This window comes from Thalassophryne amazonica, chromosome 12 (assembly GCF_902500255.1).
Source record: "Thalassophryne amazonica chromosome 12, fThaAma1.1, whole genome shotgun sequence".
NCBI classification, from domain to species: Eukaryota; Metazoa; Chordata; class Actinopteri; order Batrachoidiformes; family Batrachoididae; genus Thalassophryne; species Thalassophryne amazonica.
This window is the reverse complement of record NC_047114.1, coordinates 3612683-3638737: the sequence shown is the minus strand read 5'-3', so window position 1 is coordinate 3638737 and position 26055 is coordinate 3612683. Positions and strand designations below refer to the sequence as shown.

The 26055-nt window shown below is 41.0% G+C and overlaps 1 protein-coding gene across 4 annotated transcripts in view; it reads left to right on the top strand.

Annotated features, from left to right (window-relative positions):
• The first annotated feature begins 11039 nt into the window (after positions 1-11039).
• Positions 11040-26055, top strand: part of si:dkeyp-68b7.12 (rho GTPase-activating protein 30) — a 35255-nt gene continuing 20239 nt past the window's right edge. Inside the window, exons 1-9 of one of the 4 annotated variants that reach the window (XM_034183413.1) lie at positions 11040-11084; positions 11616-11950; positions 13874-13976; positions 14087-14231; positions 18720-18802; positions 19450-19557; positions 23709-23827; positions 23997-24171; positions 24297-24394. In XM_034183413.1, coding sequence (XP_034039304.1) covers positions 11863-11950; positions 13874-13976; positions 14087-14231; positions 18720-18802; positions 19450-19557; positions 23709-23827; positions 23997-24171; positions 24297-24394 — 919 coding nt within the window. In that variant the 5' untranslated portion in view covers positions 11040-11084; positions 11616-11862. Of the gene's footprint in view, positions 11085-11181; positions 11951-13873; positions 13977-14086; positions 14232-18719; positions 18803-19449; positions 19558-23708; positions 23828-23996; positions 24172-24296; positions 24395-26055 lie in introns of those variants that run through there. The other 3 variants (XM_034183411.1, XM_034183414.1, XM_034183412.1) reach the window with 3 other exon arrangements.

Here is a 26055-nt window from a genome sequence, read left to right as displayed (position 1 = left end):
CAACACGAGAGATGTCAATTGAAACAAAGGAGAGGATTATCAAACTCTTAAAAGAGGGTAAATCATCACGCAATGTTGCAAAATATGTTGGTTGTTCACAGTCAGCTGTGTCTAAACTGTGGACCAAATGCAAACAACATGGGAAGGTTGTTAAAGGCAAACATACTGGTAGACCAAGGAAGACCTCAAAGCGTCAAGACAGAAAACTTAAAGCAATATGTCTCAAAAATCAAAAATGCACAACAAAACAAATGAACGAATGGAAGGAAACTGGAGTCAACGTCTGTGACCGAACTGTAAGAAACCGCCTAAAGGAAATGGGATTTACATACAGAAAAGCTAAACGAAAGGCATCATTAACACCTAAACAGAAAAAAACAAGGTTACAATGGGCTAAAGAAAAGCAATCGTGGACTGTGGATGACTGGATGAAAGTCATATTCAGTGATGAATCTCGAATCTGCATTGGGCAAGGTGATGATGCTGGAACTTTTGTTTGGTGCCGTTCCAATGAGATTTATAAAGATGACTGCCTGAAGAGAACATGTAAATTTCCACAGTCATTGATGATATGGGGCTGCATGTCAGGTAAAGGCACTGGGGAGATGGCTGTCATTACATCATCAATAAATGCACAAGTTTATGTTGATATTTTGGACACTTTTCTGATGTTTAAGGATGATGAAATCATTTTTGAAGAAGATAATGCATCTTGCCATAGAGCAAAAACTGTGAAAACATTCCTTGCAAAAAGACACATAGGGTCAATTTCATGACACAGGGTTAATGTCAACGAGCAGATGTGATTTGATGCAGGTGTTAGTTTTGGGGATGGAAATTTACAGGGTGATTCCATAATTTATTCCTCAGAATTGAGTGAGTCCATATTTTTTCCCTCTGCTTGGTCTAAAAAAGTAACTGTTACTGACTGCCACAATCTTTTTTTCTTGATTTCTTATAGTGTTTCTTAAAGCCAGAAAGTTGCCATTTGAAATGACTTTAGTTTTGTGTCATGTCTGTGATCTGCTTTTTTTCTACAAAATTAAACAACAGAATTAACATCCTCCGAGGCCGGTGATTCCATACTTTTTGCCAGGGGTTGTATTTATAGTAAATAGTACTACCAGTGTTGGGAAAGTGTAGTGACACGGACCCACAACAGGGGGCGCAAATGAACGGACAATGGATGAGCCAAAAGTATAACACTTTACTGTTGTGAAATGTGCACAACGAAATACAGACAATTGCAGAATTTGGAATACTGTCAATGTATAAAGGTGACGTGCGGGCAGGCTCGAGGATAGAAGATGTCTGTCCAGAGAAGAGCCGGATTCCCCACGATTTCCACTGCCAGCGGATCTGGAGTATACTGGAGCCGCCAAGTCCTGAGTCCCCAGGTGGCCACCGTCTCCAGCTGTCAGATCTGGTACTGCTGGCAGGAAGCAAAGACAGGAGAAAAAGGTGAGTGTGGGTTCACACCCAGCAAACCCTCAACACACCGGTGCAGTTCCTCGGGTTGGGATAACACCTCCACCTCTAGATCTCAGTTCCTTTAGTATTCGTGCAGATACCAATGTTCACTTTACGAGTGCAGAAGTGTGGAGTGGGAAACACCGACTCCTCCCAACTTTCTCCAACTCAGCTAAAAATGAATTTGGCTACGTCTGCAAACTCAAAGTCACAATTTAACAGCTCCAAGCTTAGACGTAAAGAAACATTACTACTACCAGCTTAGCTGCGGAAGGCACAAAAGACGGCTGAGAGTTTACCTTCTATGGTAGATGATATCTCGGTAGCGAGGTGGAGATGCTGTCCGGCTTTTATGGGATGGCTGATGAAAATGAGTGGCACCTGTCACTCCCGGCTGCTCAGAAGTGGCGGCTGCGCCCTCTCGTGCCTGAAGCCCGCACTTCAGGCAGGGCACCCTCTGGTGGTAGGCCAGCAGTACCTCCTCTTCAGCGGCCCACACAACAACCAGTGTGCTACTTCATGTGTATTTATAGGGAAGAAAAATTTTGAAAAGGTAAATATTTGTTTAAATTTACTAAAATGGCCATATTTAGGCAAAAAAAAAAAAAACTTCAAAATTGGGCATCATTTTGAAATTTGAGACTCCTATTTTTTGTTATAGGTCTTTTTTAATATGCATAAAACTGGACATTTAATACATCATTTTCTTGCCACATGTCTCCCCTTACCTTACAAATATAGTTTAAAAGACCATGACTATCTAGATTCAGAAGAAATAGATTAAAATTACCCCTACCCCCTAATTCCACTTTTACGCGGAAATGCAAAGAAGTTGAATATTTGTATTTTTTCTTAACATGTTGTATTTTATTTTCCATGTTTTTATATCACACTATGTCTAATGCTGCACAGTGGTCTTGGATTACTGTCTATCATGGTTAAACATAACTCTTGAAAAAAAAATGGCTGTTAATTTCATACTTGAAAAAGAGCTTTAATTTGATGTTTTAAATAAGTATTTCTGCATCACTTTGTTTCCATGAAAATAAAGTACTTTTTAAAGATATGATAAAAAGGAAAAGGTGTATTTTTGTTCATAGTTTTATACAAAAGACCATATTTACTTAACACTCATGTTTAAATCGGCTGGCCAAAACAGGCCAGTAATTTCCACCATCCTTTTTACCATACCTTGTTCTATTCTTATACTGAACAAATTGTTTGCAATAATTCTAAGTCATGGTTTCTCAAATGACAGCTTTATTTTAGATACATAAATGTCATACAGAATTTTAAATTTTACAGTGTGTCAATTTAAAAGTGTTCATTATAGGTTGCACTGTTGAAATATGTAAAAAACTGATTAATCCAGCTCATTAGTGTCATCTTCCTCAGAAGCATATGCGGTCCTCGTACAAGTTCCTGATTGACCTCGGCAGTTACACCCACTGTAGCAGGGAACTTTGTTTTGACAGCAACTGCATTTTCCCCTACAACTTTTTTTGCATTTGCACTTGATTATCTTTTCCAGCCTGTTGGAAATGTCTGCTTTTTAGGTTTTACTGGGTTAAGTTTATTTTCAGCATCTACTCTATAGCCAAATTGTGTGAAATCTACCGGCAATGGTCTTGCAAGATGGCTCTGTTTGGCTATAAAAGTTGACAATGCTGCCCTTTTTACATGCTGTAATAGTGCATTACTTGTTGGTGGCAATCCAAGAAGCATTCCAGATGATCCCGAGAGAAATTTCTGAATGCGTAGAGTTGATAGTGTGTCATTCTTTGTACCTCCACTAGCTTGAACAACCAAAGCTTCACTGGATATTACAAGTTCTTCTGGCAAAGGCAGTGTTGTGGAGAGATCTTCACCATACTCTGCAAAGGGACGGCCATCAACATTCTCTAATGCTTTCCACATTCTTTTTTCCCTAGACCATACAGGAAACTTGTGTCATCTTTTCCACTTATTGCATGAAAAAATGGAAGGATAAGGCATTTATCCTGTCCTAGCCCTGCTGCAATTTCATGAAGTGGTATATATGATGCAGTCTGTGTTCTCACCCATAGTTCTTTAATGCTTTCATACTTTGCACAATAGTAAATGCCTAGAACTATGACATCCATGTCATTTGCATACACCAATATTCTTCTAGCCCCAAGAACCTCTGCACAGTATAGAACATGCAAAATGATTCTCTGATATGCTTCCTCATGAGTTGATTGTAATGCTTGTACAACACAGGGTTCTCGGTTTTGCACTATATGCACAGTTGTTTCCTCTTCTGCAAAACCTCCAGAAATGTAAAGCTCAAAGGGAAACACTTGACTGGACTGTGTAGACCATGATTCAGCTAAGTACTGTAAAAGGGCAGCCTTGTTCCCCTATGATTCAGAGAATTTCTTGAATGAAGGAGTAGGTAAGTGTGCTTTCACATCATATAACTTAACAGTTGCTGCTCCCCTTCTTTCCCTTTCAAATCCCTTCAGAGAAGGATGATGATCATATCTGTCACAACAGGAATGTACACTGGTGGCATTGTTTGGTAGTTGTGTGATTAGGTTTGTCTGGTACCACTTTTCAATATCAAGTAAAGTCTCCCCTGGCTGAAAAGACCACTTGTGTATCATGTGCATAGCATCCACTATGATATCTGTCCTTTCTTCGTTGTCTGGAAGAGTATCAATCCTTTGCACATTGCTTGTTTCTAGACGAACAGCCACCAGGGATGACTTTGTGCCATGTCTTGGATTGCCAGACAGATCAAAAAGGGATGGAGGTATGTCAGTACACTCAAATTCCCGATCATCTCATCCATATCAACCTCTCCGCCACTCATCATCACCTGCAATATTCTGTGTAATATCCCTAGCTCAGGAGGTTTCGGTACAGATACCTCTGATCCTTTTCCTTTCTTTTTACCTTGGCTCTCAAAGGTTTTCAGTTGTATTTTCTGCAGGTTTCCACCTCCTATATATATATATATATATATATATATATATATATATATATATATATATATATATATATATATATATATAAACGAGGGTAGGCTGAAAAGTTCTAAGGTTGACTATGATGCAGTTGTCGAATTGAACAAATTCATGGTTATTTTTCTACATCAATCAACATTTATTTATAAAGAGCTTTACAGCACCGACTGGTGTCCAAAGTGCTTAACATTAAAAACACAAATTTACAAAAATAAAACACATATAAAATAAAATTTTAAAACAACACATAAAAAAAGAACATAAAAATAACAGAACATGTCACCTCCCCACTAAGTGTTAAAAGCCAGTTTAAATAAATAAGTCTTTAACTTAGATTTAAAAAGTGCTAGGTCAGGAATAGTACGTAACTCAAGAGGTAGCTCATTCCACAGTCTGGGGCCAGCTACCGTGAAAGCATGATCACCGCAGCGTTTATATCTTGACCTTGTAACATCTAAGTAAAGCTGGCCAGACGCCCTTAACGTCCTACTGTAGGTGCGCAAAGTTAAAATTTCAGACAAGTAGGGAGGTGCAAGGCCATAAATAGCTTTAAAAACAAACATTAAAATTTTAAAATCAATTCTAAAACGAACTGGAAGCCAGTGGAGTGAGTACAGGACGGGCGTAATATGCATAGTCTCCCTTTAACTCCATACACTTCTTCCAGCGGTGCTTGAGTGCTTTGATTCCCTTGGCATAGAAGCTTTCATCTTGAGAGTCAAAATAGTCCTCAACGACAGCCATCACCTCATCATTGCTCCGATAGTGCTTCCCAGCCAAGTTTTTTTTTCAGGTTTGGGAACAGATGAAAGTCCGAGGGTGCCAAGTCAGGGGAGTATGGTGGGTGATCTACCAGTTCGAATCCACACTCGTGGATAGTGGCCATGGCCACTGTTGACTTGTGAGCTGGAGCATTGTCTTGATGGAACAGCACCCCTTTCATCAGCTTTCCTGGTCGCTTCTTTTTGATAGCCTTGCGAAACTGTCTCAGTAGGTTAGAATAGTACTGTCCATTTATGGTTTGTCCCTTTTCAAGATAGTCCACAAACACAATGCCCTTGGCATCCCAGAAAACTGAAACCATGACCTTCCCCACAGACGAAACGACCTTGGCCTTCTTTGGAGGTGGTGACCTTGGGTGTTTCCACTGCATTGATTGTTTTTTTGTCTCTGGTTCAAAGTGGTGAACCCAACACTCATCCTGGGTAAGAAAATGTTCCATGTAATTGGCTGGAGCCTCTTCAAATTGCGCCAAGTTTGCCTTTGACATGACTAGCCTGGTGCGTTTCTGATCAGGCATCAGAAGACGTGGCACCCACCGAGCTGACACCTTTGACATTCCAAGTTCTTCATGCAGAATGTGTTCAATTCTCTCACGGGATATTCCCACAGCATCTGCTAGCTGATTAATCGTCGATCATCTGTCGTCCATCACCATTTCATGAACAAGGTCAATGTTTTTCTGGGTTGTGGCTGTTGCAGGCCGCCCAGACCTTGGGTCGTCTTCAAGGCTCTCTCTGCCCCTATTAAATTCAGCTGCCCACTTCTGCACTGTAGATATGGAGGGAGCTTCATCCGCTAATGTAGTAACCATATCCGCATGAATGTCCTTGGGCTTTAACCCCTTCTTATGCAGGTAATTAATCACACCGCGATGCCAGAATTTGTCCATTTTTGTCGTTTCCCTCTACCACGAACTTTCAAACTTGGCTATGAACCACAAACTACCTCACAACCTGGAAGAAAATAACACAGTTAGTCATCAGAAGAGTTGAACTTAATGCATGTCAAGTTTTATTGAAATGGCATTTCTCCTTTTTGGTGAGCCTTAGAACTTTTCAGCCTACCCTCGTATATATATTTGTTATGATGATGATGCTGCTGCTGCTGCTGCTGATTTCATTAGTATTTTTGCAACCAAAAATAAATTGCAATACACATTGTAAACCAATTTTTTATTTTAAAATGCAATACCATAAACATGTAATGGAGAAAAATACAAATATTCAACTTCTTTGCATTTTCACGTAAAAGTGGAATTAGGGGGTAGGGGTAACTTTAATCTATTTCTTCTGAATCTAGATAGTCATGGTCTTAAGGTAAGGGGAGACATGTGGCAAGAAAATGATGCATTAAATGTCCAGTTGTATGCATATTTAAAAGACCTGTTACAAATAATAGGAGTCTCAAATTTCAAAATGATGCCCAATTTTGAAGTTTTTTTGCCTAAATATGGCCATTTTAGTAAATTTAACAAATATTTAACTTTTGAAACATTTTCTACCTTACAAATACACATAAACTGGCACACCGGTAGTACTATTTACTATGAATATAATATAAATTTGGCTAAAAGAGCTGAAAACCTTTTTTAAGCAAAATTTCATAGGTCAATCAACGTTTCCGCTCACACAGAGCCCCCTGTGAATTTCCCAGAGGGGTGGCCCGGCTAGATATGTTGTAGAGGGTCCCTAGAAACAAAACAATGGGCCACTGCTTTACGGGTTGCCGTGCACTTTTTACCGCTAAAATGGGTCCTGGCCCCCTGGGTATAAATCTGTTTATCTTAGTCGATTTTACTGTAGTTTGGCTCAGTCAATCCAACCCACTAAAAAAAGGGACATCGTGGAGTAGAAAACAAAGGACACCTTCCCGCATTACCGTAAGTGTTAGTAGTAACATGTTGCTGAAGCACGCGGAGGAATCGAACCTGCTGACCTTTCATAGTGGAAAACCCGCTCTACTGACATAACTAACGTACCTCCTGTTATCCACTAGTTGGCGTCACCTTGTCATAAGTTTGGATACAGCCATTGGTTGTGGGTAACTAGTTGGGCTTGTGGTTTGATCTCTTGCTCTTGGTTTCTGTGAAGGCTCTCAGTTGTCCAAGTGGTTTCCATGGTAGAGAAGACATGTCGCTTCTGCAACACATCCTCGCGTCAAGCAACCCAGTCCAGTCGAAGATTCAAGCTTCTCTACTTGCTCTTGGTATTTATGTGTTGGTGTTCTTGAGCCTGACAGGTCACTGGTGATGCCGACCCAATGCAGAGACTGCATCCTGTAACAGGTCTCATGCAACTGGGAACCCCTGAGCAGAGAACAACACAGATGAAATATTCAAACAGCTTTTATTTGCAGTCAGTGGAACAAAGACGCTCAAAACACGCAGAAAGACACAACAGGGTGTGTGTGGAAACAAGCTGGTCAGTTGCTTGTGGACACGGATAAGTTTAGTGCAAGAGAAGGCCGTTCCAAGAGGTAGCAGTGTCCATGAGGGAAGCAGCAGTCGGATAAACCAGATGAACAGGCACAGTTATTACACATCAGGTAGACAGTTAAATAATCAGCAGCTGCGGCTCAAGGTACACAAGGAGACTGCGTGGGTCGGCAACAGGAGGCCAAACACTGAGGATGAATGCAAGAACGTAGTCATGGAAGCAAGTCAATCTGGAGTGTGGGGCTGTGAATGACAATGTGCATGACTCCATGAGAAAATGATTGCACACGTGAAACTGGAAACCCAAGTACTAGTGAACAGGAAGTAAAGCTGAGGAAAAGCATCGGGACTATTCAGAATAAAAGCACATCAGTGGAGAATTTCACGAGGTAAACAATTCAGAGTAGAAATGTCACAGAAAAGATCTAATCTCATCTTCAAGTGCTTATTTGGGACTGGAACCGGGTCGCTTATCTGGGATCACAGAAAAGATTTAATTGGAAAATGATACAGAAGAGAGAAGAACAAATTTCAATTTCAATTTATTTTCCTTTATATTGCGCCAAATCACAACAGAGTTGCCTCAAGGCGCTTCACACAGGTAAGGTCTAACCTTACCAACCCCCAGAGCAACAGTGGTAAGGAAAAACTCCCTCTGAGGAAGAAACCTCAAGCAGACCAGACTCAAAGGGGTGACCCTCTGCTTGGGCCATGATACAAACATAAATTACAGAACAATTCACAGAACAATATACAAGAAATGCTGTTGGTGCACAGGACAGGAGGATCGCCAACACAAATACAACTCCCATCTCTGGATGGAGCTGCACCTTAAAGAGAGAGAAAAAACAGAATCAGGCATCAGAAAGACAAAAAATACTGTATAATTTGTCAGCATTAAACAACAAGAAAAACAGAGAAATACTAAGGTGATCGCCGGCCACTAGCCCTAAACTTCACTAACAGACCCAGAATTTAGGTAAAGTTGAGGCCGCTGCCCACTCCAATTACTAATAAATGAATTAAAAGAGTAAAAAGCGTAAAACAAAACTGTACCAGTATGCTAGCCATATGAAAGGGAAAATAAGTGCGTCTTAAGTCTGGACTTGAAAATCTCCACAGAATCTGACTGTTTTATTGACACAGGGAGATCATTCCACAGAACAGGGGCACGATAAGAGAAAGCTCTGTGACCCACAGACTTCTTATTCACCTTAGGGACACAAAGTAGTCCTGCACCCTGAGAATGTAAAGCCGGGGCCGGTACGTAAGGTTTAATTAGGTCAGCTAGCTAGGGAGGTGCCAGTCCATGAACAATTTTATAGGTTAGTAGCAGAACCTTAAAATCTGATCTCACTGGGACAGGAAGCCAGTGAAGAGACGCCAAAATTTGTGTGTCAAAAGTCTGGCTGCAGCATTTTGAACCAATTGGAGACCCCTAATGCTGGACTGCGGTAAACCAGAAAACAGAACATTGCAGTAGTCCAATCTAGAAGAGATGAACGCATGGATCAGGGTCTCAGCATCAGCCATAGACAGGATGGGACGAATCTTTGCTATATTTCGCAGGTGGAAGAAAGCAGTCCTAGTAATATTTCTAATGTGGAGGTCAAAGGACAATCTGTGATAAAAAATTACCCCAAGATTCCTCACTTTGTCAGTGTGATGTATGACACACGAGCCGAGGCTTTCTCTGTATTTCTATGGTTGACTCTGGTTTTCTGTCCCTGCAGCACTATTTCATGTGAACAACAGTGAGTTCAGGCAGCCAAGTGGAGTCACGCTGTTACATCAACGACCTTGTGACTGATGGACTCCGTGTTACTTATTGGGACACATGAACCAACAACCTGCCCTCTCAAATCTGTTCCAAAGGAAGGAATGTTGTTTTTCATATCCTCAGTAAAGTTATATTTGATCAGGTTTGTTTGTTTGTTTGGTTTTTGTGCTTCTTACAGCCGAGGCCATAAGCTCACATACACTTTGGCTGAAAACTTTCACGCTCTGTTTTCTCCAGTTCCACACATTTCATGTTGCCAAGTAATACTTGTGTTCAATCAGTTATAATGTCTATATTATTTACAGATAATTATCTAAAAATAAGTGTAAAAATGGATTTATTTCAGTTTTCCCAACTGTAGAAGATTTTCTGAGGGTCACTGGGTCACCATGATCAATGATATCATCTGTATGGTCCACATGGTCTTATTTTTTGCATATCAAACTAAACAGTTGGTTGTGATCTCAGGAATCTTCAAGAAATTGCTCTGAAGGAGGACTCGGATTTATGGTGATGCCTTGTCTCAATAGATGATCTTTCTCCTGGTCTTAATTGGAATGAGGCACTGTTAGGCCATTAAATACAGCCAAAGGTTCTCCAGGTAGACCCCAATTATGTCAATTAGTCATTCGGAAGCTTTTAACAGTAATTCTAGCAGGTTGTGGAACCTTCTGTCCAACTTAAAGAGCCATTCATCTTGGTGTATGTACATATTTGACCTTTTGATCTGACAGACTTATTTCACTTTTTATTCTCAGTCTTATAACTATTATATTTTAGACATCCAGTATGTAGACTGGGGTTCAAATCTTCATTATGTGTCTTTAGGCAAGACACTTCCTCTGCATCATCCAGTCTGTCCCACTGGAAACCAGTCTTTGCTGGGGAAGTAACCTTACTATGGACTGGTGTCCCATCCAAGGGAACTTGCAACCTCTTATCCACTTCATGCTATAAAATCCAGCATGGTAGGCCTCAAGGGCCTGAATCGGCCTTTCTTCTTTTTGTGTTCTTTCAGCTCTTTCAACTCTGCACTGGGATTTGGCACAAGTTTTATACTGGATGCACTTTCTAATGCAGCTCTTGTGGTCCTAAGTGGTCTCCCAGAACCTACTATGTTAATGTGAAGGGATCAGAGCTCCTTGGCTGCAGTGGGACGTCTTTCTAACTCATTGACTTAACACGTTGTTATTCGGTGAAAACTGAGTTTCAGTTTTTGGCAAAGATATACAATATTTTGATCTTTCACAACTGTACGCACAGCTCGGAGGAGATCCCAAACACACTGGAGGCATTGTATAGCCATTCCGTCTTGCACGTGCTACCTAACCCCGTCTGGATAAGTGATGCAAAATGCAAAATAAAAGGTTGGACAGAGAGTTTGCAATATTTGGTGAAGAGTCCCCATCGTGGATCTCAGCCTGCACACAGACACTTGTTAAGCCAACATGACGCTGCGCACAGACACACAGAACTGATTTTTCTTCTCACTTAACAGAGGCGGAGAAAATACGGCCCAATGTGCAGAGAGAACGTGCACGAGCCGGAGAGACACTCAGGAAGTTAACAGGGGAAGTTTAGTGGTTTCTTGCGTCATCATTTTGTGCTGAGCCGATGCAGAGTGAAGGTAGGAACACGCAGGTTTTCCTGTTTTACTTCTTACTTACACATTGAGACCTTTTGGTTTGCGACAACAAATCGGTGAGGCTGGTGGACAGAGGAGCGGACTGACAGGTGTCCAGACCACGCAGGAGGTGGGGACGTGGGTTCGGGGTCTGGATGAGGACGTATGCTGCCGAACAGACGCAGCTCCACTTCCGCTACTGTGAAGTAAAAGGGCCCGAACGGCCGTGAGCTGTGAGTGAGGACGACAGGCCGGACCTGGTCTAAGAGTCCTCAGACCACAGCTGAGATCAAAGGTTAACTGGGGACCAGAACCCTGGAGAGGAACTATAGTGTGAATGTGATGAAGAAATTGTTATAAACGGGAGAAGTATAGACGTATGGGTGTGGCCTGTGATTTGAAAATAAATTGAGTGCACTGGAGGAAGTGGAGAGCTGCACACACACACGCACACACACACACACACTGAGGATTCAGTGCAGTTTGCTGTGTCAACTATCTGCATTGTGGAGAAATAAGCGTGATCTTTTACAGGGTGTCAGAGATGCCCTAAAGCTCCAAATCTAATGCGCCACAACAAACTGAGGACGCAAAACCTGCACCAAACATGTTCTGAAACACTCGCAGGACCTCAGTCGGATTCCTGAAATGTGCTCAACTCCTATAAAGTGGAAGTGAAGTGACTTGACGGGGTCCGGCAGCCGTACAGTCGACCGGCGGGTCAGAAGCTCAGCGGCTCGGGTTGGTCTGGATGTGAAGGTGGAACAGGACAGAAGAAGACATGCGGCGAGTGCGGAGAAAAGGAGGCAGCAAAGAGAAGGTGTTTGGATGCGACCTGATAGAGCACCTCACGGCCTCCAGTCAGGAAAGTAAGTGAACGGTCATCTCTGCAGAACATCGTGTTAAACCTGCAAAATAAAAACTAGAAGGTGCACGTGAGCAGCACGTACAACGGTTTAATATTACTGGACGCACTGAACAACAGCTGCAATGTAACAATAAAAATATATATATGTCCAGTACGGTGCATCCAGAAAGTATTCACAGCACTTCACTCTTTCCACATTTCGTTAGGTTACAAGCTTATTCCAAAATGGAGTAAATTCATTTTTTTCCCTCAAACTTCTACACACAATACCCCATAATGACAATGTGAAAAAATTTTTTAGAGTCTTGCAAATGTATTAAAAATAAAAAACAAAACAAAAAAAAATCAGATGTGCAGTGCCTTGCAAAAGTATTTGGCCCGTAGTATTTCACACATTCTAATTTATTTATGCCATTTCAAATACAAAAAGTAAATCAGGCTTCTCAATATAAAATTTTTTGATATTATTTTCCTTAAACGCAAACTCAAAGCAAATCTCTACAATGTGACATAAATGAATTAAAAATATAAAAGTGCTCATTGGGAACTTCAGAGCAGCAGAAATGTTTCTGTTCCCTTCTTCAGATTTGTGCCTCCAGACAATCCTGTCTCTGAGGTCTACAGACAATTCCTTTGACTTCATGCTTGGTTTGTGCTCTGACTGTCAACTGTGGGACCTTATATGTAGACAAGTGTGTGTCTTTCCAAATCATGTCCAATCAACTGAATTTACACCAGGTGGACTCCAATTAAGCTGTAAAAACATCTCAAGAATGATCTGTGGAAACAGGAGACACCTGAGCTCAATGTTGAGCTTCACAGCAAAGCCTGTGAATACTTATGTACATGATTTATTAGTTTTTTATTTTTAATAAATTTGCAAAAATCTAAAAAAAACCAAAACAAAAAACTTTTTTCACATTGTCATTATGTGTGTAGAATTTTGAGGAAAAAAAAAACCCTGAATTTCATCCATTTTGGAAAAAGGATGAAACACAACAAACTCTGAAAAAAAAAATGCAGAGCTGTTAATACTTTCAGGAGCCACTGTAAAATTAACTTCTTGTACTTTGCCATTCTGGTTATTCTTCTATCCATTTTGATGGTTGTTTTCTGTTTTCTTCTACGCGTCTGTTTTTTTTTTTGTTTTTTTTGTCCATTTTAAAACATTGGAGATCATTGTAGATGAACAGCCTATAATTTTTTGCACCTGTGTATAAGTTTTCCCCTCTCCAATCAACTTTTTAATCAAACTACGCTGTTCTTCTGAACAATGTCTTGAACGTCCCATTTTCCTCAGGCTTTCAAAGAGAAAAGCATGTTCAACAGGTGCTGGCTTCATCCTTAAATAGGGGACACCTGATTCACACCTGTTTGTTCCACAAAATTGACAAACTCTGACTGAATACCACACTACTATTATTGTGAACACCCCCTTTTCTACTTTTTTTTACTAATAGCCCAATTTCATAGCCTTAAGAGTGTGCATATCATGAATGCTTGGTCTTGTTGGATTTGTGAGAATCTACTGAATCTACTGGTACCTTGTTTCCCATGTAACAATAAGAAATATACTCAAAACCTGGATTAATCTTTTAGTCACATAGCACTACTATTATTCTGAACACTACTGTATTTACTATTTCCTACTTGCTTTCCTCGAGGTAGTAAATATTTATGTCTTGCACATTTGTCCTTCTGGTACTTGAATTTTAAATGATAAGGATTGAAAATCATACCAGAATTATGTGTTGGGATATTGAGTTTATGAACTTTACACATAAAAATACAGTGTGCATGTTTTTATTCTGTGATAAATGATTATTGGTGTATAGTTTTAGATGGTTGATTTCGCATAGATACAAAAATCAATCAAACATTTTCAAATACAAAGATATAACATAATGTTTTTTTTTCTCCACAGTTCCTCTGGTCTTGCGATGCTGCAGTGAATTTGTTGAACACAATGGGATTGTGGACGGAATCTACAGGTTGTCTGGAGTTTCATCCAACATCCAGAAACTAAGGTATACGTTGTAACTATAGATCTATAAATATATTCCCCATCAAATGTCACGTTCAGGTTGCTGTGTGCATTAAGATGATCTGAAGAGAATTTCTGTTTATGTGCAACCAGGAATGAGTTTGAGAACGACGGGACTCCAGACCTAAACAAGGACGTGTACTTGCAGGACATCCACTGTATCAGCTCACTGTGTAAAGCCTATTTCAGAGAGCTGCCCAACCCCCTGCTCACATATCAGCTCTATGACAAGTTTGCCGTAAGTAACAAACACACCTTTGCCAAATGTGTGTCGGACTGAAAGGAGCAAGTCAATGTGGGCAAAATGATTATGGCAGTTTTGCTTCCTAAGTGAAAGGGTTAATAGTGGTTCCAGCCCCCAGTCAGGGGTGCCGAAAAGGGGAGAATAAGGAGAAGGACTCTTGGGGCCCATGATTGACAGGGGCCCAGAGAGGCCTCTAATACAATTATAATACTGACAAAATAATATTTGGGGGGGGGGCAGTAATATTTCTTTTCATGGGGCCTAAAATCCCTGGCGGCGCCCCTGACTCTGCTATCAGGTGTGCCGGTGTTGCCGACTGAACAGTCCCCCCCTAAAAATGGGTCCGCCCTGCCTTCACTGCGCATGCATCATTTCTGTGCGTCAGCCGTGGTTCATATCACCTCGTTTCTGATTCAAACTGCCTCCAGTCATCATCTGTCTCAGCGACAGATATCTGAAGCTTTTCTACAACAATCATTTCTACAGAAATTCAGCATTATTTCATAATAAAAGACGGAGGAAGCGATCAGAGCGCCACAGCCAGACAAGTTGCTAGCTGCTGCGTTCACTGCGCCTCCGTCATTTCAAAGCGTCAGTAGCGACTCACCAGTCGTCTCGTTTCTGCTTACAACGGCCTCATTTCTGCTTAAAACTGACTTTAGAATGATTTAAGAGGTTTTACTTTGTCATCTGATGGTTAATAATCACATTATTCCCTTTGATCACTTTGGGTGTAGAGAGTCAGACTCAGAGACTCGGTCTCAGATGATCTGCTGTGGTCCCAAGTGATGCATGCACAGTGAAGGCAGGCTGGACCAGTTTTTTTTTTTTTTTGGGGGGGGGGGGGGGTGACGTTTGGTCTGCAATGTTCAACGCTCTCACATTGTCAGCGTTAGCATTACAAACACTACAGTTCCTGTTTAAAAAGCCAATAAATGTACCTGTGTAACATAGACATATATGATACAATACAATAACATTCTTGTCCACGGTGTGAACATTTGTCTGTGGTTTCACCATAAAAACTTTCAATAAAAAAGCCTTACACCATCATAGCAAACAACTATAAAATGATATCTAAATAAAAGTAAGATTAAAACTCACAGTGCACAAAATCATCACAGAGGCAACCATAAAAATATATCTAAATAACAATTCACACACTCTATCAACTTACCTATAAATAAAAATTAAAATTCACAGTGTGCATTTAAAATATTAGCATGGTCGCTTAATAACTGTGCACTTATTCATGAGTTGTTTTTTAAATAATTGATTAAAAATGATAGTATTATTTTGGATTTGTTTTAATTTGTTCAAGCATTTCTTGTAATTTTGTCACATATCTTTTTAAAACTTTGCTTAAATTCTTCACTGCTAGCAAAAATGTTATGACAATCGCGCTAACATTAGCATGATATTCATATTTTCATGCTAGAGTGCTAACATATTTTTCTAAAAACAGGCTATTACTGAAACAAAACTCTAGTCAGTGTTACTACTGCAATAACCATCAGCATATTATTATAATAATGATTCCTTTGTTAGCACATCTGCTGCTTGAGTAACTATGGAGTCAAGCTAGCTGGCTTTGTGCACACTCTCACGAGCGCCACTAGCTTAGCTTATGACAAGCTAAATGTGGATGCTCTCGTTTTGGCCAAATAACGATATACAGTTTCTGTATATTCTGTGTTAGTACGCGTCTGCAGCCTACGTGCTTGATGAATTCCTGCACAAAAAGTAGTTCCCAGATAATTGTGATATATTCCTGTGAGATAATGAGTATATCTCATCTAAATCAAGTCTAAAATTTACCAGTAATAAAATTATAAAAAATAACTGAAGTTTTAAGAGTGGCCGTAATAATAAATATTTAAGAAACTTGAGCAACTTCACCTGTTATTGCTCCAGCACATTGTAAACATTGACACGATGGAGTTTGATGCGGAAGAGTTCAGAAAGACATGATTGGAATGTTTTGATGACCATTTACAGTTGGAGATGAAAGACTTCGGTGTTAACTTGGTGTTACAGTCAGAACAAGAAGCTGCACTGAAAGAAATCAATCTGGGACAAAGAGACACATTCTGTGTGTTGTTGCTCCAACGAGAGCAGCACGCTGGGCAGGGTGGCGAAAGTAGTCCGGCGAGCTCAATCTGTGGGCGCGAGATATCCCACAATCCTAAAATAGCAGCGATCTCGGTCCAGTGAGAGCGGCACACTGAGCGGGCTTTGTGAGCATAGTAGGCTAGGCTAGCTAGCTGCTACCACGCTTGTACTTAGCATATAATCTATCGTTTCAGTATTGTCTTTATGGAACTGAAGCTATATCAAGCTATTTTTGGGGCATTTTATACTTCAGCTGGGATTTTAAGAAATCTGATTACGTGACATGACTGAGAAACCTCTATTTCCGGCATGATCTATTTTAACAACTCACAGTGTATATGTCAAGGACTTGTGAAAGTATGAGGTCTATTAGAAAAGTATCCGACCTTATTATTTTTTTCAAAAACCATATGGATTTGAATCACGTGTGATTACATCAGACATGCTTGAACCCTCGTGGGCATGCGAGAGTTTTTTCACTCCTATCGGTTACGTCATTCGCCTGTGGGCAGTCTTTGAGTGAGGAGTCGCCCACCCTCTCGTTGATTTTTTCATTGTTTAGTAATGGCTCAGAGACTGCTGCTTTGTTTGATCAAATTTTCAAAACTGTAAGGCACAACTGAGTGGACACCATTCAATAAATTCAGCTGGTTTTCAGTAAAAATTTTAACGGCTGATGAGAGATTTTGGTCTGTTAGTGTCGCTTTAAGGACGGCCCAAGTTGAAAACTTTCACATTTCAGGCTCTGTTGACGCAGTAAGTTGTCAGAGAACAGAGAACTTTCAGAAGAAGTCGGCATGAGGAGTTTAATCGGACATTCCATTGTTAACGGACATTTTGTAATGAAAGAACGTGCGGGCAGAGTCGCATGTCGGGCTGGACCCGACCGTGGGGGGTTGCGACAGGAAAAACACCTCAGTTGGAAACCTTAACGGGCAAGTTGGAACATGCCCAAGCTGTTAAACAATTTCTCAGTTACTCACTTGTTGAAAGCCATCAAAAGCCGCCTGAATTTTACAAATGGTTTTCAACACGGAGGTGTTTTTCCTGTCGCGGCCCACACAGATTCGCCGAGTCGTCACGGAAACGACTCTGCGAATTTGCACGCACGTCTTTCATTACAAAATGTCCTTAAACAGTGGAATGTCCGCATAAAGTCCTCATGCCGGCCTCTTCTGAATCTTCTCTGTTCTCTCACGATGTCCTGGGTGAATTAAGCCTTAAATTACGATGTTTTCAGGTCGAAACAGGCCGACGACGGCACCTGGAAACGCTGCACGACGTCCCGCTCCGTGGGAAGTCCTTACACCGACAGAAACACCCCATAATCTCTCATCAGCCGTTAAACTTTTCACCGAAAACCAGCTTAATTTCTCGAATAGTGTCCACTCGGATATTCCTCACAGGTCCAGAAAAAAGTTTGATAAAGCAACGCGCGCCGTCTCAAGCAATGTGTGAAACAAAGGAATTCAGCCAAGAGGGCGGGACCACATCTCACTCAAGGCCTGCCCACAGGGAAATGACGTCACCGACACGCGTGAAAAAACTCACGCATGTGCACGAGGGTTCAAGCATGATTGGTGTAATCGCATGTCATTCAAATCCATATAGTTTTTTTAAAAAATAAAAAGGTAGGATACTTTTCTGATAGACCTCGTATGTTACTTTGTTTGTCCACATTAACAGAAGCATTTTTTTTTCCCATTCTTGCCAAATCAAGATTGCAGTAAATGAAACAGAAATGACTCGAAAGTTGCTTTGTCTGGCTCCTTAGCATTAGGTGTTAGCAGAATGCAGATACCCTGAAATAATCGGTGTTGCCACAGCTACTTTGAAATAAATGGCAAATGGACTGCATTTATATAGCGCTTTTCCATCTGCATCAGATGCTCAAAGCGCTTTGCAAATAATGCCTCACATTCACCCCGATGTGAGGGTGACTTTGAAAAGTTACTTTATTTGTTATTTTATACAGTTACTTCATTAGCAGCTGCAGACAACTTGTCGGGATTTGTATGTATGTCTGGTATTTATGTTGTGTATTTATATTTATATTTGCAAACTGTTTTTCTTTTTTACTTTCACATTTGATACTCTGTGTGCTTCTAACCCTGTGTGCTGCTATACAATGCTGCTGGAACCTCCATTTCCCTGAGGGAGTCTTCCAAAGGGATCAATAAAATTCTATCTAATCTAATCTAATCCATTTCTGTCATTGCTGGTTGAATTATCAGTTAACTCAGTTCATGTCTGACTGTTTACATTTTTCAAATTAATTACATTTTTTATTTGAAACATTTAATTTGCATTTTGCCCTGAAATAATGACTCTCTGTAAACCAACTACATGAAAATTCAAATACTGTTTCAGGAGGCTGTGGCCATCCAGCTGGAAGAAGAGCGACTGGTAAAGATCAGAGATGTTCTGAAAGAACTTCCTGCCCCACATTACAGGTACCATCTTTGCTACGGGAACAATTATCCACATGTGGTCTGGATCCAGTGTCTATGAACAACATTAAAATAACAAGATGTGCAAAACGTCTCCATGTAATACGTCATTTAATCTTCTATGTTCTTCCACAGCTCTTTCATTTTCTTTCTATCTATCTATCTATCTATCTATCTATCTATCTATCTATCTATCTATCTATCTATCTATCTATCTATCTATCTATCTATCTATCTATCTATCTATCTATCTATCTATCTATCTATCTATCTATCTATCTATCTATCTATCTATCTATCTATCTATATCATGCATAGTACAAAATTCTAAAATTCAAAGTGCTTGAAGATCATCAGTTACATACATCACAATTAAGAGCAATAAACAGTGCAAAAAACAAACAAACATAACATGCAATCAAACTTAAAATGATTGTTTCATTCTTCCATTTTCTAAACCCACTTACTCCAATTAAGAGTTAATTAAACAGTAACAGGACGCCAGTCTGTCACAGGGACACATTAAAATGTTTGTACTATACAAATTTTAAAATATAGCAGACTGTCTAAACAGCACACAACTCCAAATTTTGATGTTTTATCATATTTTTTTTCCTTTTGATATCTGGGACTGGCATTGTTTCCATCAGGACTCTGGAGTTTCTAATGCGCCATCTCATCAGAATGGCTTCGTATTCTTCAGAGACCAACATGCATGCCAGGAACCTGGCCATCGTCTGGGCCCCCAATCTGCTTAGGTTTGTTTATGCCATATACATACAGAAATCGTTGCCTATTTCTGGTGAAGTGCCTTTGAGCAAAGCGTTGAGCCTGCTCTCTTTCTGCTGGAAACTGTAACTGTACTTCACAGGCATACAGGTACGAAATTAATTCCAAAATGCGATGCTTGTGATTGAGGAACCATCGTGAGTTAAAATATTGTTCAAGAAATTTATTTGTGGTATTTTTGCAGTATTACGAGGTCTGTCAATAAAGTAACGGTCCTTTTTATTTTTTTCAAAAACTATATGGATTTCATTCATATGTTTTTACGTCAGACATGCTTGAACCCTCGTGCGCATGCGTGAGTTTTTCCACGCCTGTCGGTGACGTCATTCGCCTGTGAGCACTCCTTGTGGGAGGAGTCGTCCAGCCCCTCGTCGGAATTCCTTTGTCTGAGAAGTTGCTGAGAGACTGGCGCTTTGTTTGATCAAAATTTTTTCTAAACCTGTGAGACACATCGAAGTGGACACGGTTCGAAAAATTAAGCTGGTTTTCAGTGAAAATTTTAACGGCTGATGAGAGATTTTGAGGTGATTCTGTCGCTTTAAGGACTTTTCACGGTGCGAGACGTCGCGCAGCGCTCTCAGGCGCCGTCATCAGCCTGTTTCAAGCTGAAAACCTCCACATTTCAGGCTCTATTGATCCAGGACATCGTGAGAGAACAGAGACGTTTCAGAAGAAGTCGGTTTCAGCATTTTATCTGGATATTCCACTGTTAAAGGAGATTTTTTTAATGAAAGACGTGCGGACGGATTGCAGCGTCAAAATCTCTCATCAAAAACATATGAATGAAATCCATATAGTTTTTGAAAAAAATAAAAAGGACCTATACTTTATGGACAGCCCTCATAGATGCCGCTGTACCTCTACTGGTCCATTAGGTCATCATGTCCTTCTTGCTGTCCTTCCTTCACTTGTGTGCACTTTACTGTATTGGTTTGAATATAAGACGACTCTACTTTTTCAAGACATATTTTTACAAAATAGTTTTTTAGCAGCACAGGCAGCCGTGTGACTCAGCACAACTGATCCCATCAGATCTCAGAAGGTGGGCTGAGGAGGTCCTGATTGGTACTTGGTTGGGAGACCAGCAGGCCGTCAGACTGGCTAAAAGGACCCATGGACATAAAATTCAATTCAATTCAATTCAATTCAATTTTTTTTTTTTTATATAGCGCCAAATCACAACAAACAGTTGCCCCAAGGCGCTTTATATTGTAAGGCAAGGCCATACAATAATTATGTAAAACCCCAACGGTCAAAACGACCCCCTGTGAGCAAGCACTTGGCGACAGTGGGAAGGAAAAACTCCCTTTTAACAGGAAGAAACCTCCAGCAGAACCAGGCTCAGGTTCAAATTCAGGAACAATTTCAGGATGACAGGGATTCCAGGGAATCTGGGATCTGTTACAGTCTACAAGATCACCCCTGCAATCTATGATGACAACATTGACTTCCTGAATGAACTCAAGGACTACTTCCAATGTTTTCAGGCACTAAATAAAACTCCAGCGGCCAAGGCCGCCCCACTCCAGGAGAAGGTGGCTCTGGCTCTTGATCTGGCCTTTGTCTGTTGGACCTTGAGAAAAATAAATCCACAGAAGGCTGCAGGTCCGGACCACATACCTGGCTGCATGCTCCAGGGGTGTGCAGAACAACTGGCACAGGTCCTGACAGACATTGTGAGCATCTCTCTGGGTTGGTCAAGCAGTTGTGCCTTCGTGCTTCAAAGCATCAGCCATCATTCCAGTGCCCAAGAGACCCTCCATCACCACCCTCAGTGATTACGGCCCTGTAGCCCTCACTTCCATAATCATGAAGTGCCTTGAAAGACTAATAAAGGAGCACATCACCTGCATTTCACCGCCCACATTCAACCTCCCTACAGTCTGCATCCCGACCAAACCGCTCTGCTGAGGGCTCCTTATCCACTGCTCTCCACCAGTCCATGGAACACCTGGAGGGGAAAAATGCATGGGTCTGGATGCTGCTGGTTAATTTTAGTTCTGCGTTTAACACCATAACCCCCCCCCCCCCCACACACACACACACCCATTAAACTGGACACTGGACTTCTTAACAAAAAGGCCTCAGTTTGTGCGCAAAGGTAACAACAGCAGGTCGAACACCATCACCTTAAATACAGGCTCTCCACAAGGGTGTGTGCTGAGTCCCCTCCTCTTCACCCTCATGAACCACGACTGTTGTGCAAAGTTCAGCAAAAATATCATCAAATATGCTGACGACACCACCGTAGTGGGGCTCATCCACAACAAGGAAGACACGCACAGCAAGGAGGAGGTGAGACTCTTCATTGATTGGTGCAATAACAACAATCTGCTCCTGAATATGGAAAAAACCAAGGAGCTGGTGATTGATTTAAGGAGAAGACTCTGCTGTGGGGCTTGTGCACTTCCTCCACAGGTTAAAGAGTGCCCATCTGAGTCCGGCTGTCCTCACCTCCTTCTATAGAGGAACAATAGAGTGTGTCCTAACCAGTAGTATCTCTCTGTGGCATGAAAGCAGCAGCGTCGCAAACAGGAAGACACTGGGGAGGGCTGTGAGGGCATTTGAGAAGATTGTTAGAGCCAAGCTACCAACCATTGGTGAACTAGCAGAACAGCACTACTTGTCCAGGGCAAGAAGGATAATCAGGCACACTTCACATCCCTTCAACAAACTGTTTTCCCTCCTGCCCTCAGGTAGAAGGTACCGTAGCCTGAGGTGGAAAAAAGGCATATTCAGAGACAGCTTTTACCCAACCGTAATAAAACTCGATAGAACTGTTCAATATAGAATGTAGGGTATAGAATACACTGTAGCATCTGGCAGCAAATTTATCGTTGTAGCATTTTCATATGTACAATATCCCGGGTCCTTTATTTATTTGTTGTATGTTGTGTATATGCAGATACAGAGGACAGTTTTCAAAAGTTTTTATCACTATCATGTGCCTTGGACTTTTATTCTTTGCTTTTATTTATTTGTACAGTGCATCGATATTTCGTTCTGTGTTATTATTGAATGACCAAAAAAAGGAGTCTAGTCTAATCTAATTTAGCAGCAGGAGGTGCACACATGATTCTACATGTATAACTGGAGTTGTGTCGGGAAGGCATATGGTGTCAAATTTATGCTAAATCCCAATGTTAATCTCTCCTAGATCTGCTGTGGTTACTCTGAGCAACTGGGGTAGTCAAAAAAAAAAAAAAAAGACCTAATCTTATTGAGAGACAGAGAGAGATGTACTTTCTGAAAACTCCATTGGAAGCCTTAAGGACAAGTTGGAACATGCCCTGCTGTTAAACAATTTCTCAGATACTCACTCAACTGAAAGCCACCAAAAGCCGCCTGGATTTTACAAATGGTTATCAACACGGAGGTGTTTTTCCTGTGGCGGGCGCGCTGCGCCGGCTGCGAGCCGATGCGCCAATCCGTCCGCACGTCTTTCATTAAAAAAATCTCCTTTAACAGTGGAATGTCCAGATAAACTGCTGATTCCGACCTCTTCTGAAAGTTCTCTGTTCTCTCACGACGTCCTGGGTCAACAGAGGCTTAAATTTGGAGGTTTTCAGCTTGAAACAGGATGACGATGTCGCCTCGGAGCGCTGCACGACGTCCCGCTCTGTGGGAAGTCCTTACAGCGATAGAAACAATCCAAAATCTCTCATCAGCCGTTAAGATTTTCACCAAAAACCAGCTTAATTTGTCGAATGGTATCCACTCGGATGTGCCTCACAGTTTTTGAAAAAATTTTGATGAAGCACAGCGCCAGTCTCTCAGCAACTTCTCAGACAATGAAAATCTGACGAGGGGGCTGGACCACTCCTCCCACAAGGCGTGCTCACAGGCGAATGACGTCACCGACAGGCGTGGAAAAACTCACGCATGCGCACGAAGGATCAAGCTTGGCTGACGTAAAAACATATGAATCAAATCCATATAGTTTTTTTTTTAAATAAAACGGTTGGTTTCTTTTCTAATAGACCCCGTATTTCCAAGAAATAAACTCACTCTTATATTCAAGCCAGTACAGTACTTTTCAGCCTTTATTGTGGTTCATTCCAACATTCCTTTTTTATTAGCTAGTCAATAAGACATAGTTGCATATCTTTTGGATGTTAAGGTCAAAGGACATTGAGGCATCTGGGTTCAATGGTACAGCAGCCTTCATGGAGGTCAGAGTCCAGTCTATCGTGGTAGAGTTCATCCTTACACATGTCCCTCAGCTGTTTCCCAAACAAGGTAAAAGCAACACACACGCACACACACACACACACACACACACACACACACACACACACACACACACACACACACACACACACACACACACACACACACACACACACACACACACACACACACACACACACACACACAGCTACATCATCATCACATCTGTCATATTTAGGTGTATCATCTGAAAGACGGCAGTCGTTACCCTCCCCGTCAGCCATATCCAATCAAGAAGAAGGGTTCTTCAAGCCTATTCCCTCTCATCCAATTGCTAACTTTGGTAACATCAGTCCAGGAGATGGTCCTCTACCAATACGACCCTACCACGCAATCATAGAAGGCACAGACAAGTGAGTAAACTGTTTACCTGAGACAGAGCAGGTCCACTAGCAAAGCAGATTTTAGTTTGAGTTTAGATGTTCTGTTGCATTTTTACATGTTTTCATGTTCTTGTGACTATCTGACTTCACTACAGGAGGAAGGGATCCCTCAAAGGTAGGAAATGGATGTCTATCTTCAACATTGGAGGCAGATTCCATGACCCACGTCGGAGAAACAAACACTCGGCCAAAGGTACAAAGCCTAACCAACACCAGTCCAAGTAATGTTGGCCCGTCCAGTTCGCTCACGTTTGCCATGATTTTCATACTGGTGCCTGTTTGGGGGCTCTACCAGATCATGGTATTATTGAAGTACCATTGTAACAGGTTCGGTATGTGCACTTGTAATACCTCCTTGTGTTTACAGCAGCGTTTGATGCTGCAAACTGTCAGTCCGCTGTTTTGTGCAGCAGCTCTGAGTTGAAAAAAAAAGTTCCCTTCTCTGTCTCAGAGCGTGAGGACACAGAGAGCAAAGACCAGAGTTTTACAAACATATTTTTAAACTTTTCTTTTCTTTTAAAGTCTGCTCTGAGTGTCTCTATGAGTGTCCTCACTGCTGTTAAACTAAAAACACAGCTGCAGACCCGCGACTCGTTAACAACAAACACTAACGCTTTTTTAAAAATCACCTAAAGTTTCTTTCTGAGGATGACATAATGTACAAAGCTTTGATAAAACCTTCTTACCTCTCAATTAGGTCACGCTTTCTACATCAATACATAACTTCTCCATTCTACCTAGTCACATACCACAAACCAGGGCAATACAGACAGAAAGAGGGTGTTTGGGTTGGGGGGGTGGTGACCCCTAGAGTGCATTGATTGGAGAGTGGCGTCAACTCAGAACATGGCGCCATTTTGGTTCCAACTGTGCTGAACTACTGAATGAACCTTTAATGTTTTCAACATTTTTTAAAATAATTTAACCACATACAGCAACACATCCAGGTACAAGTACTATCAAAATAAATATAAAAATAGTTAAGCTATCAAATTTACATGAATTTTCAATTCATGATGATTTATTTAATTAATTTAAAGTCTGATTTATGCAGCTGCAACTCTGTAACTCCGTGTCATACAATGACTTGTGTGACAGTTTTAAAGTTCTCCGTCTCTGGATTTTGCTTTATTCTGGATTAATTTGACCCTCAACAAGCTTTTCTTTCTACAATCATCACCTCCAAATCAAAGGTAAACTGAACAATTTCCTCTTTTACCGACTTTGTGCTGTAAATGTGATGAAGACTTTTCTGATCCATTTATCAGGTGTAAAATTTCATTGTAAAATATGATGCTAGATGAAGGGTTAAAAGCAGAAAAGTGTCAAATCACAGCCTTTTGTGTTTGATTTAACAGGTGCACTTCAGGCTGCGGGTCCGAGTCTGAACACCATTTGAAAAAACTGAACAGACGGACTTTTAATCAGAGAAATTATTCCTCTCCCACTTTCCACAAATCAGCGAGTGTCAGAGCTGAACTTTATTTTGTACCTCTGTTACTGTGCACGTCCAGACTGCTCTGAGTTTTTAATGGAAATACATTGCAATCAGACGGGACATTTTATCTGATGTGAGTGAATAATCCGTTGTACAAAATCTGTTACAGTGGGGTAAAAAAGTATTTAGTCAGTCCCTGATTGTGCAAGTTCTCCTACTCAGAAAGATGAGAGAGGTCTGTAATTTTCATCACAGGTACACTTCAACTATGAGAGACAAAATGAGAAAAAAAATCCAGGAAATCACATTGTAGGATTTTGAAAGAATTTATTTGTAAATTATGGTGGAAAATAAGTATTTGGTCAATAACAAAAGTTCAACTCAGTACTTTGTAACATAATCTTTGTTGGCAATGA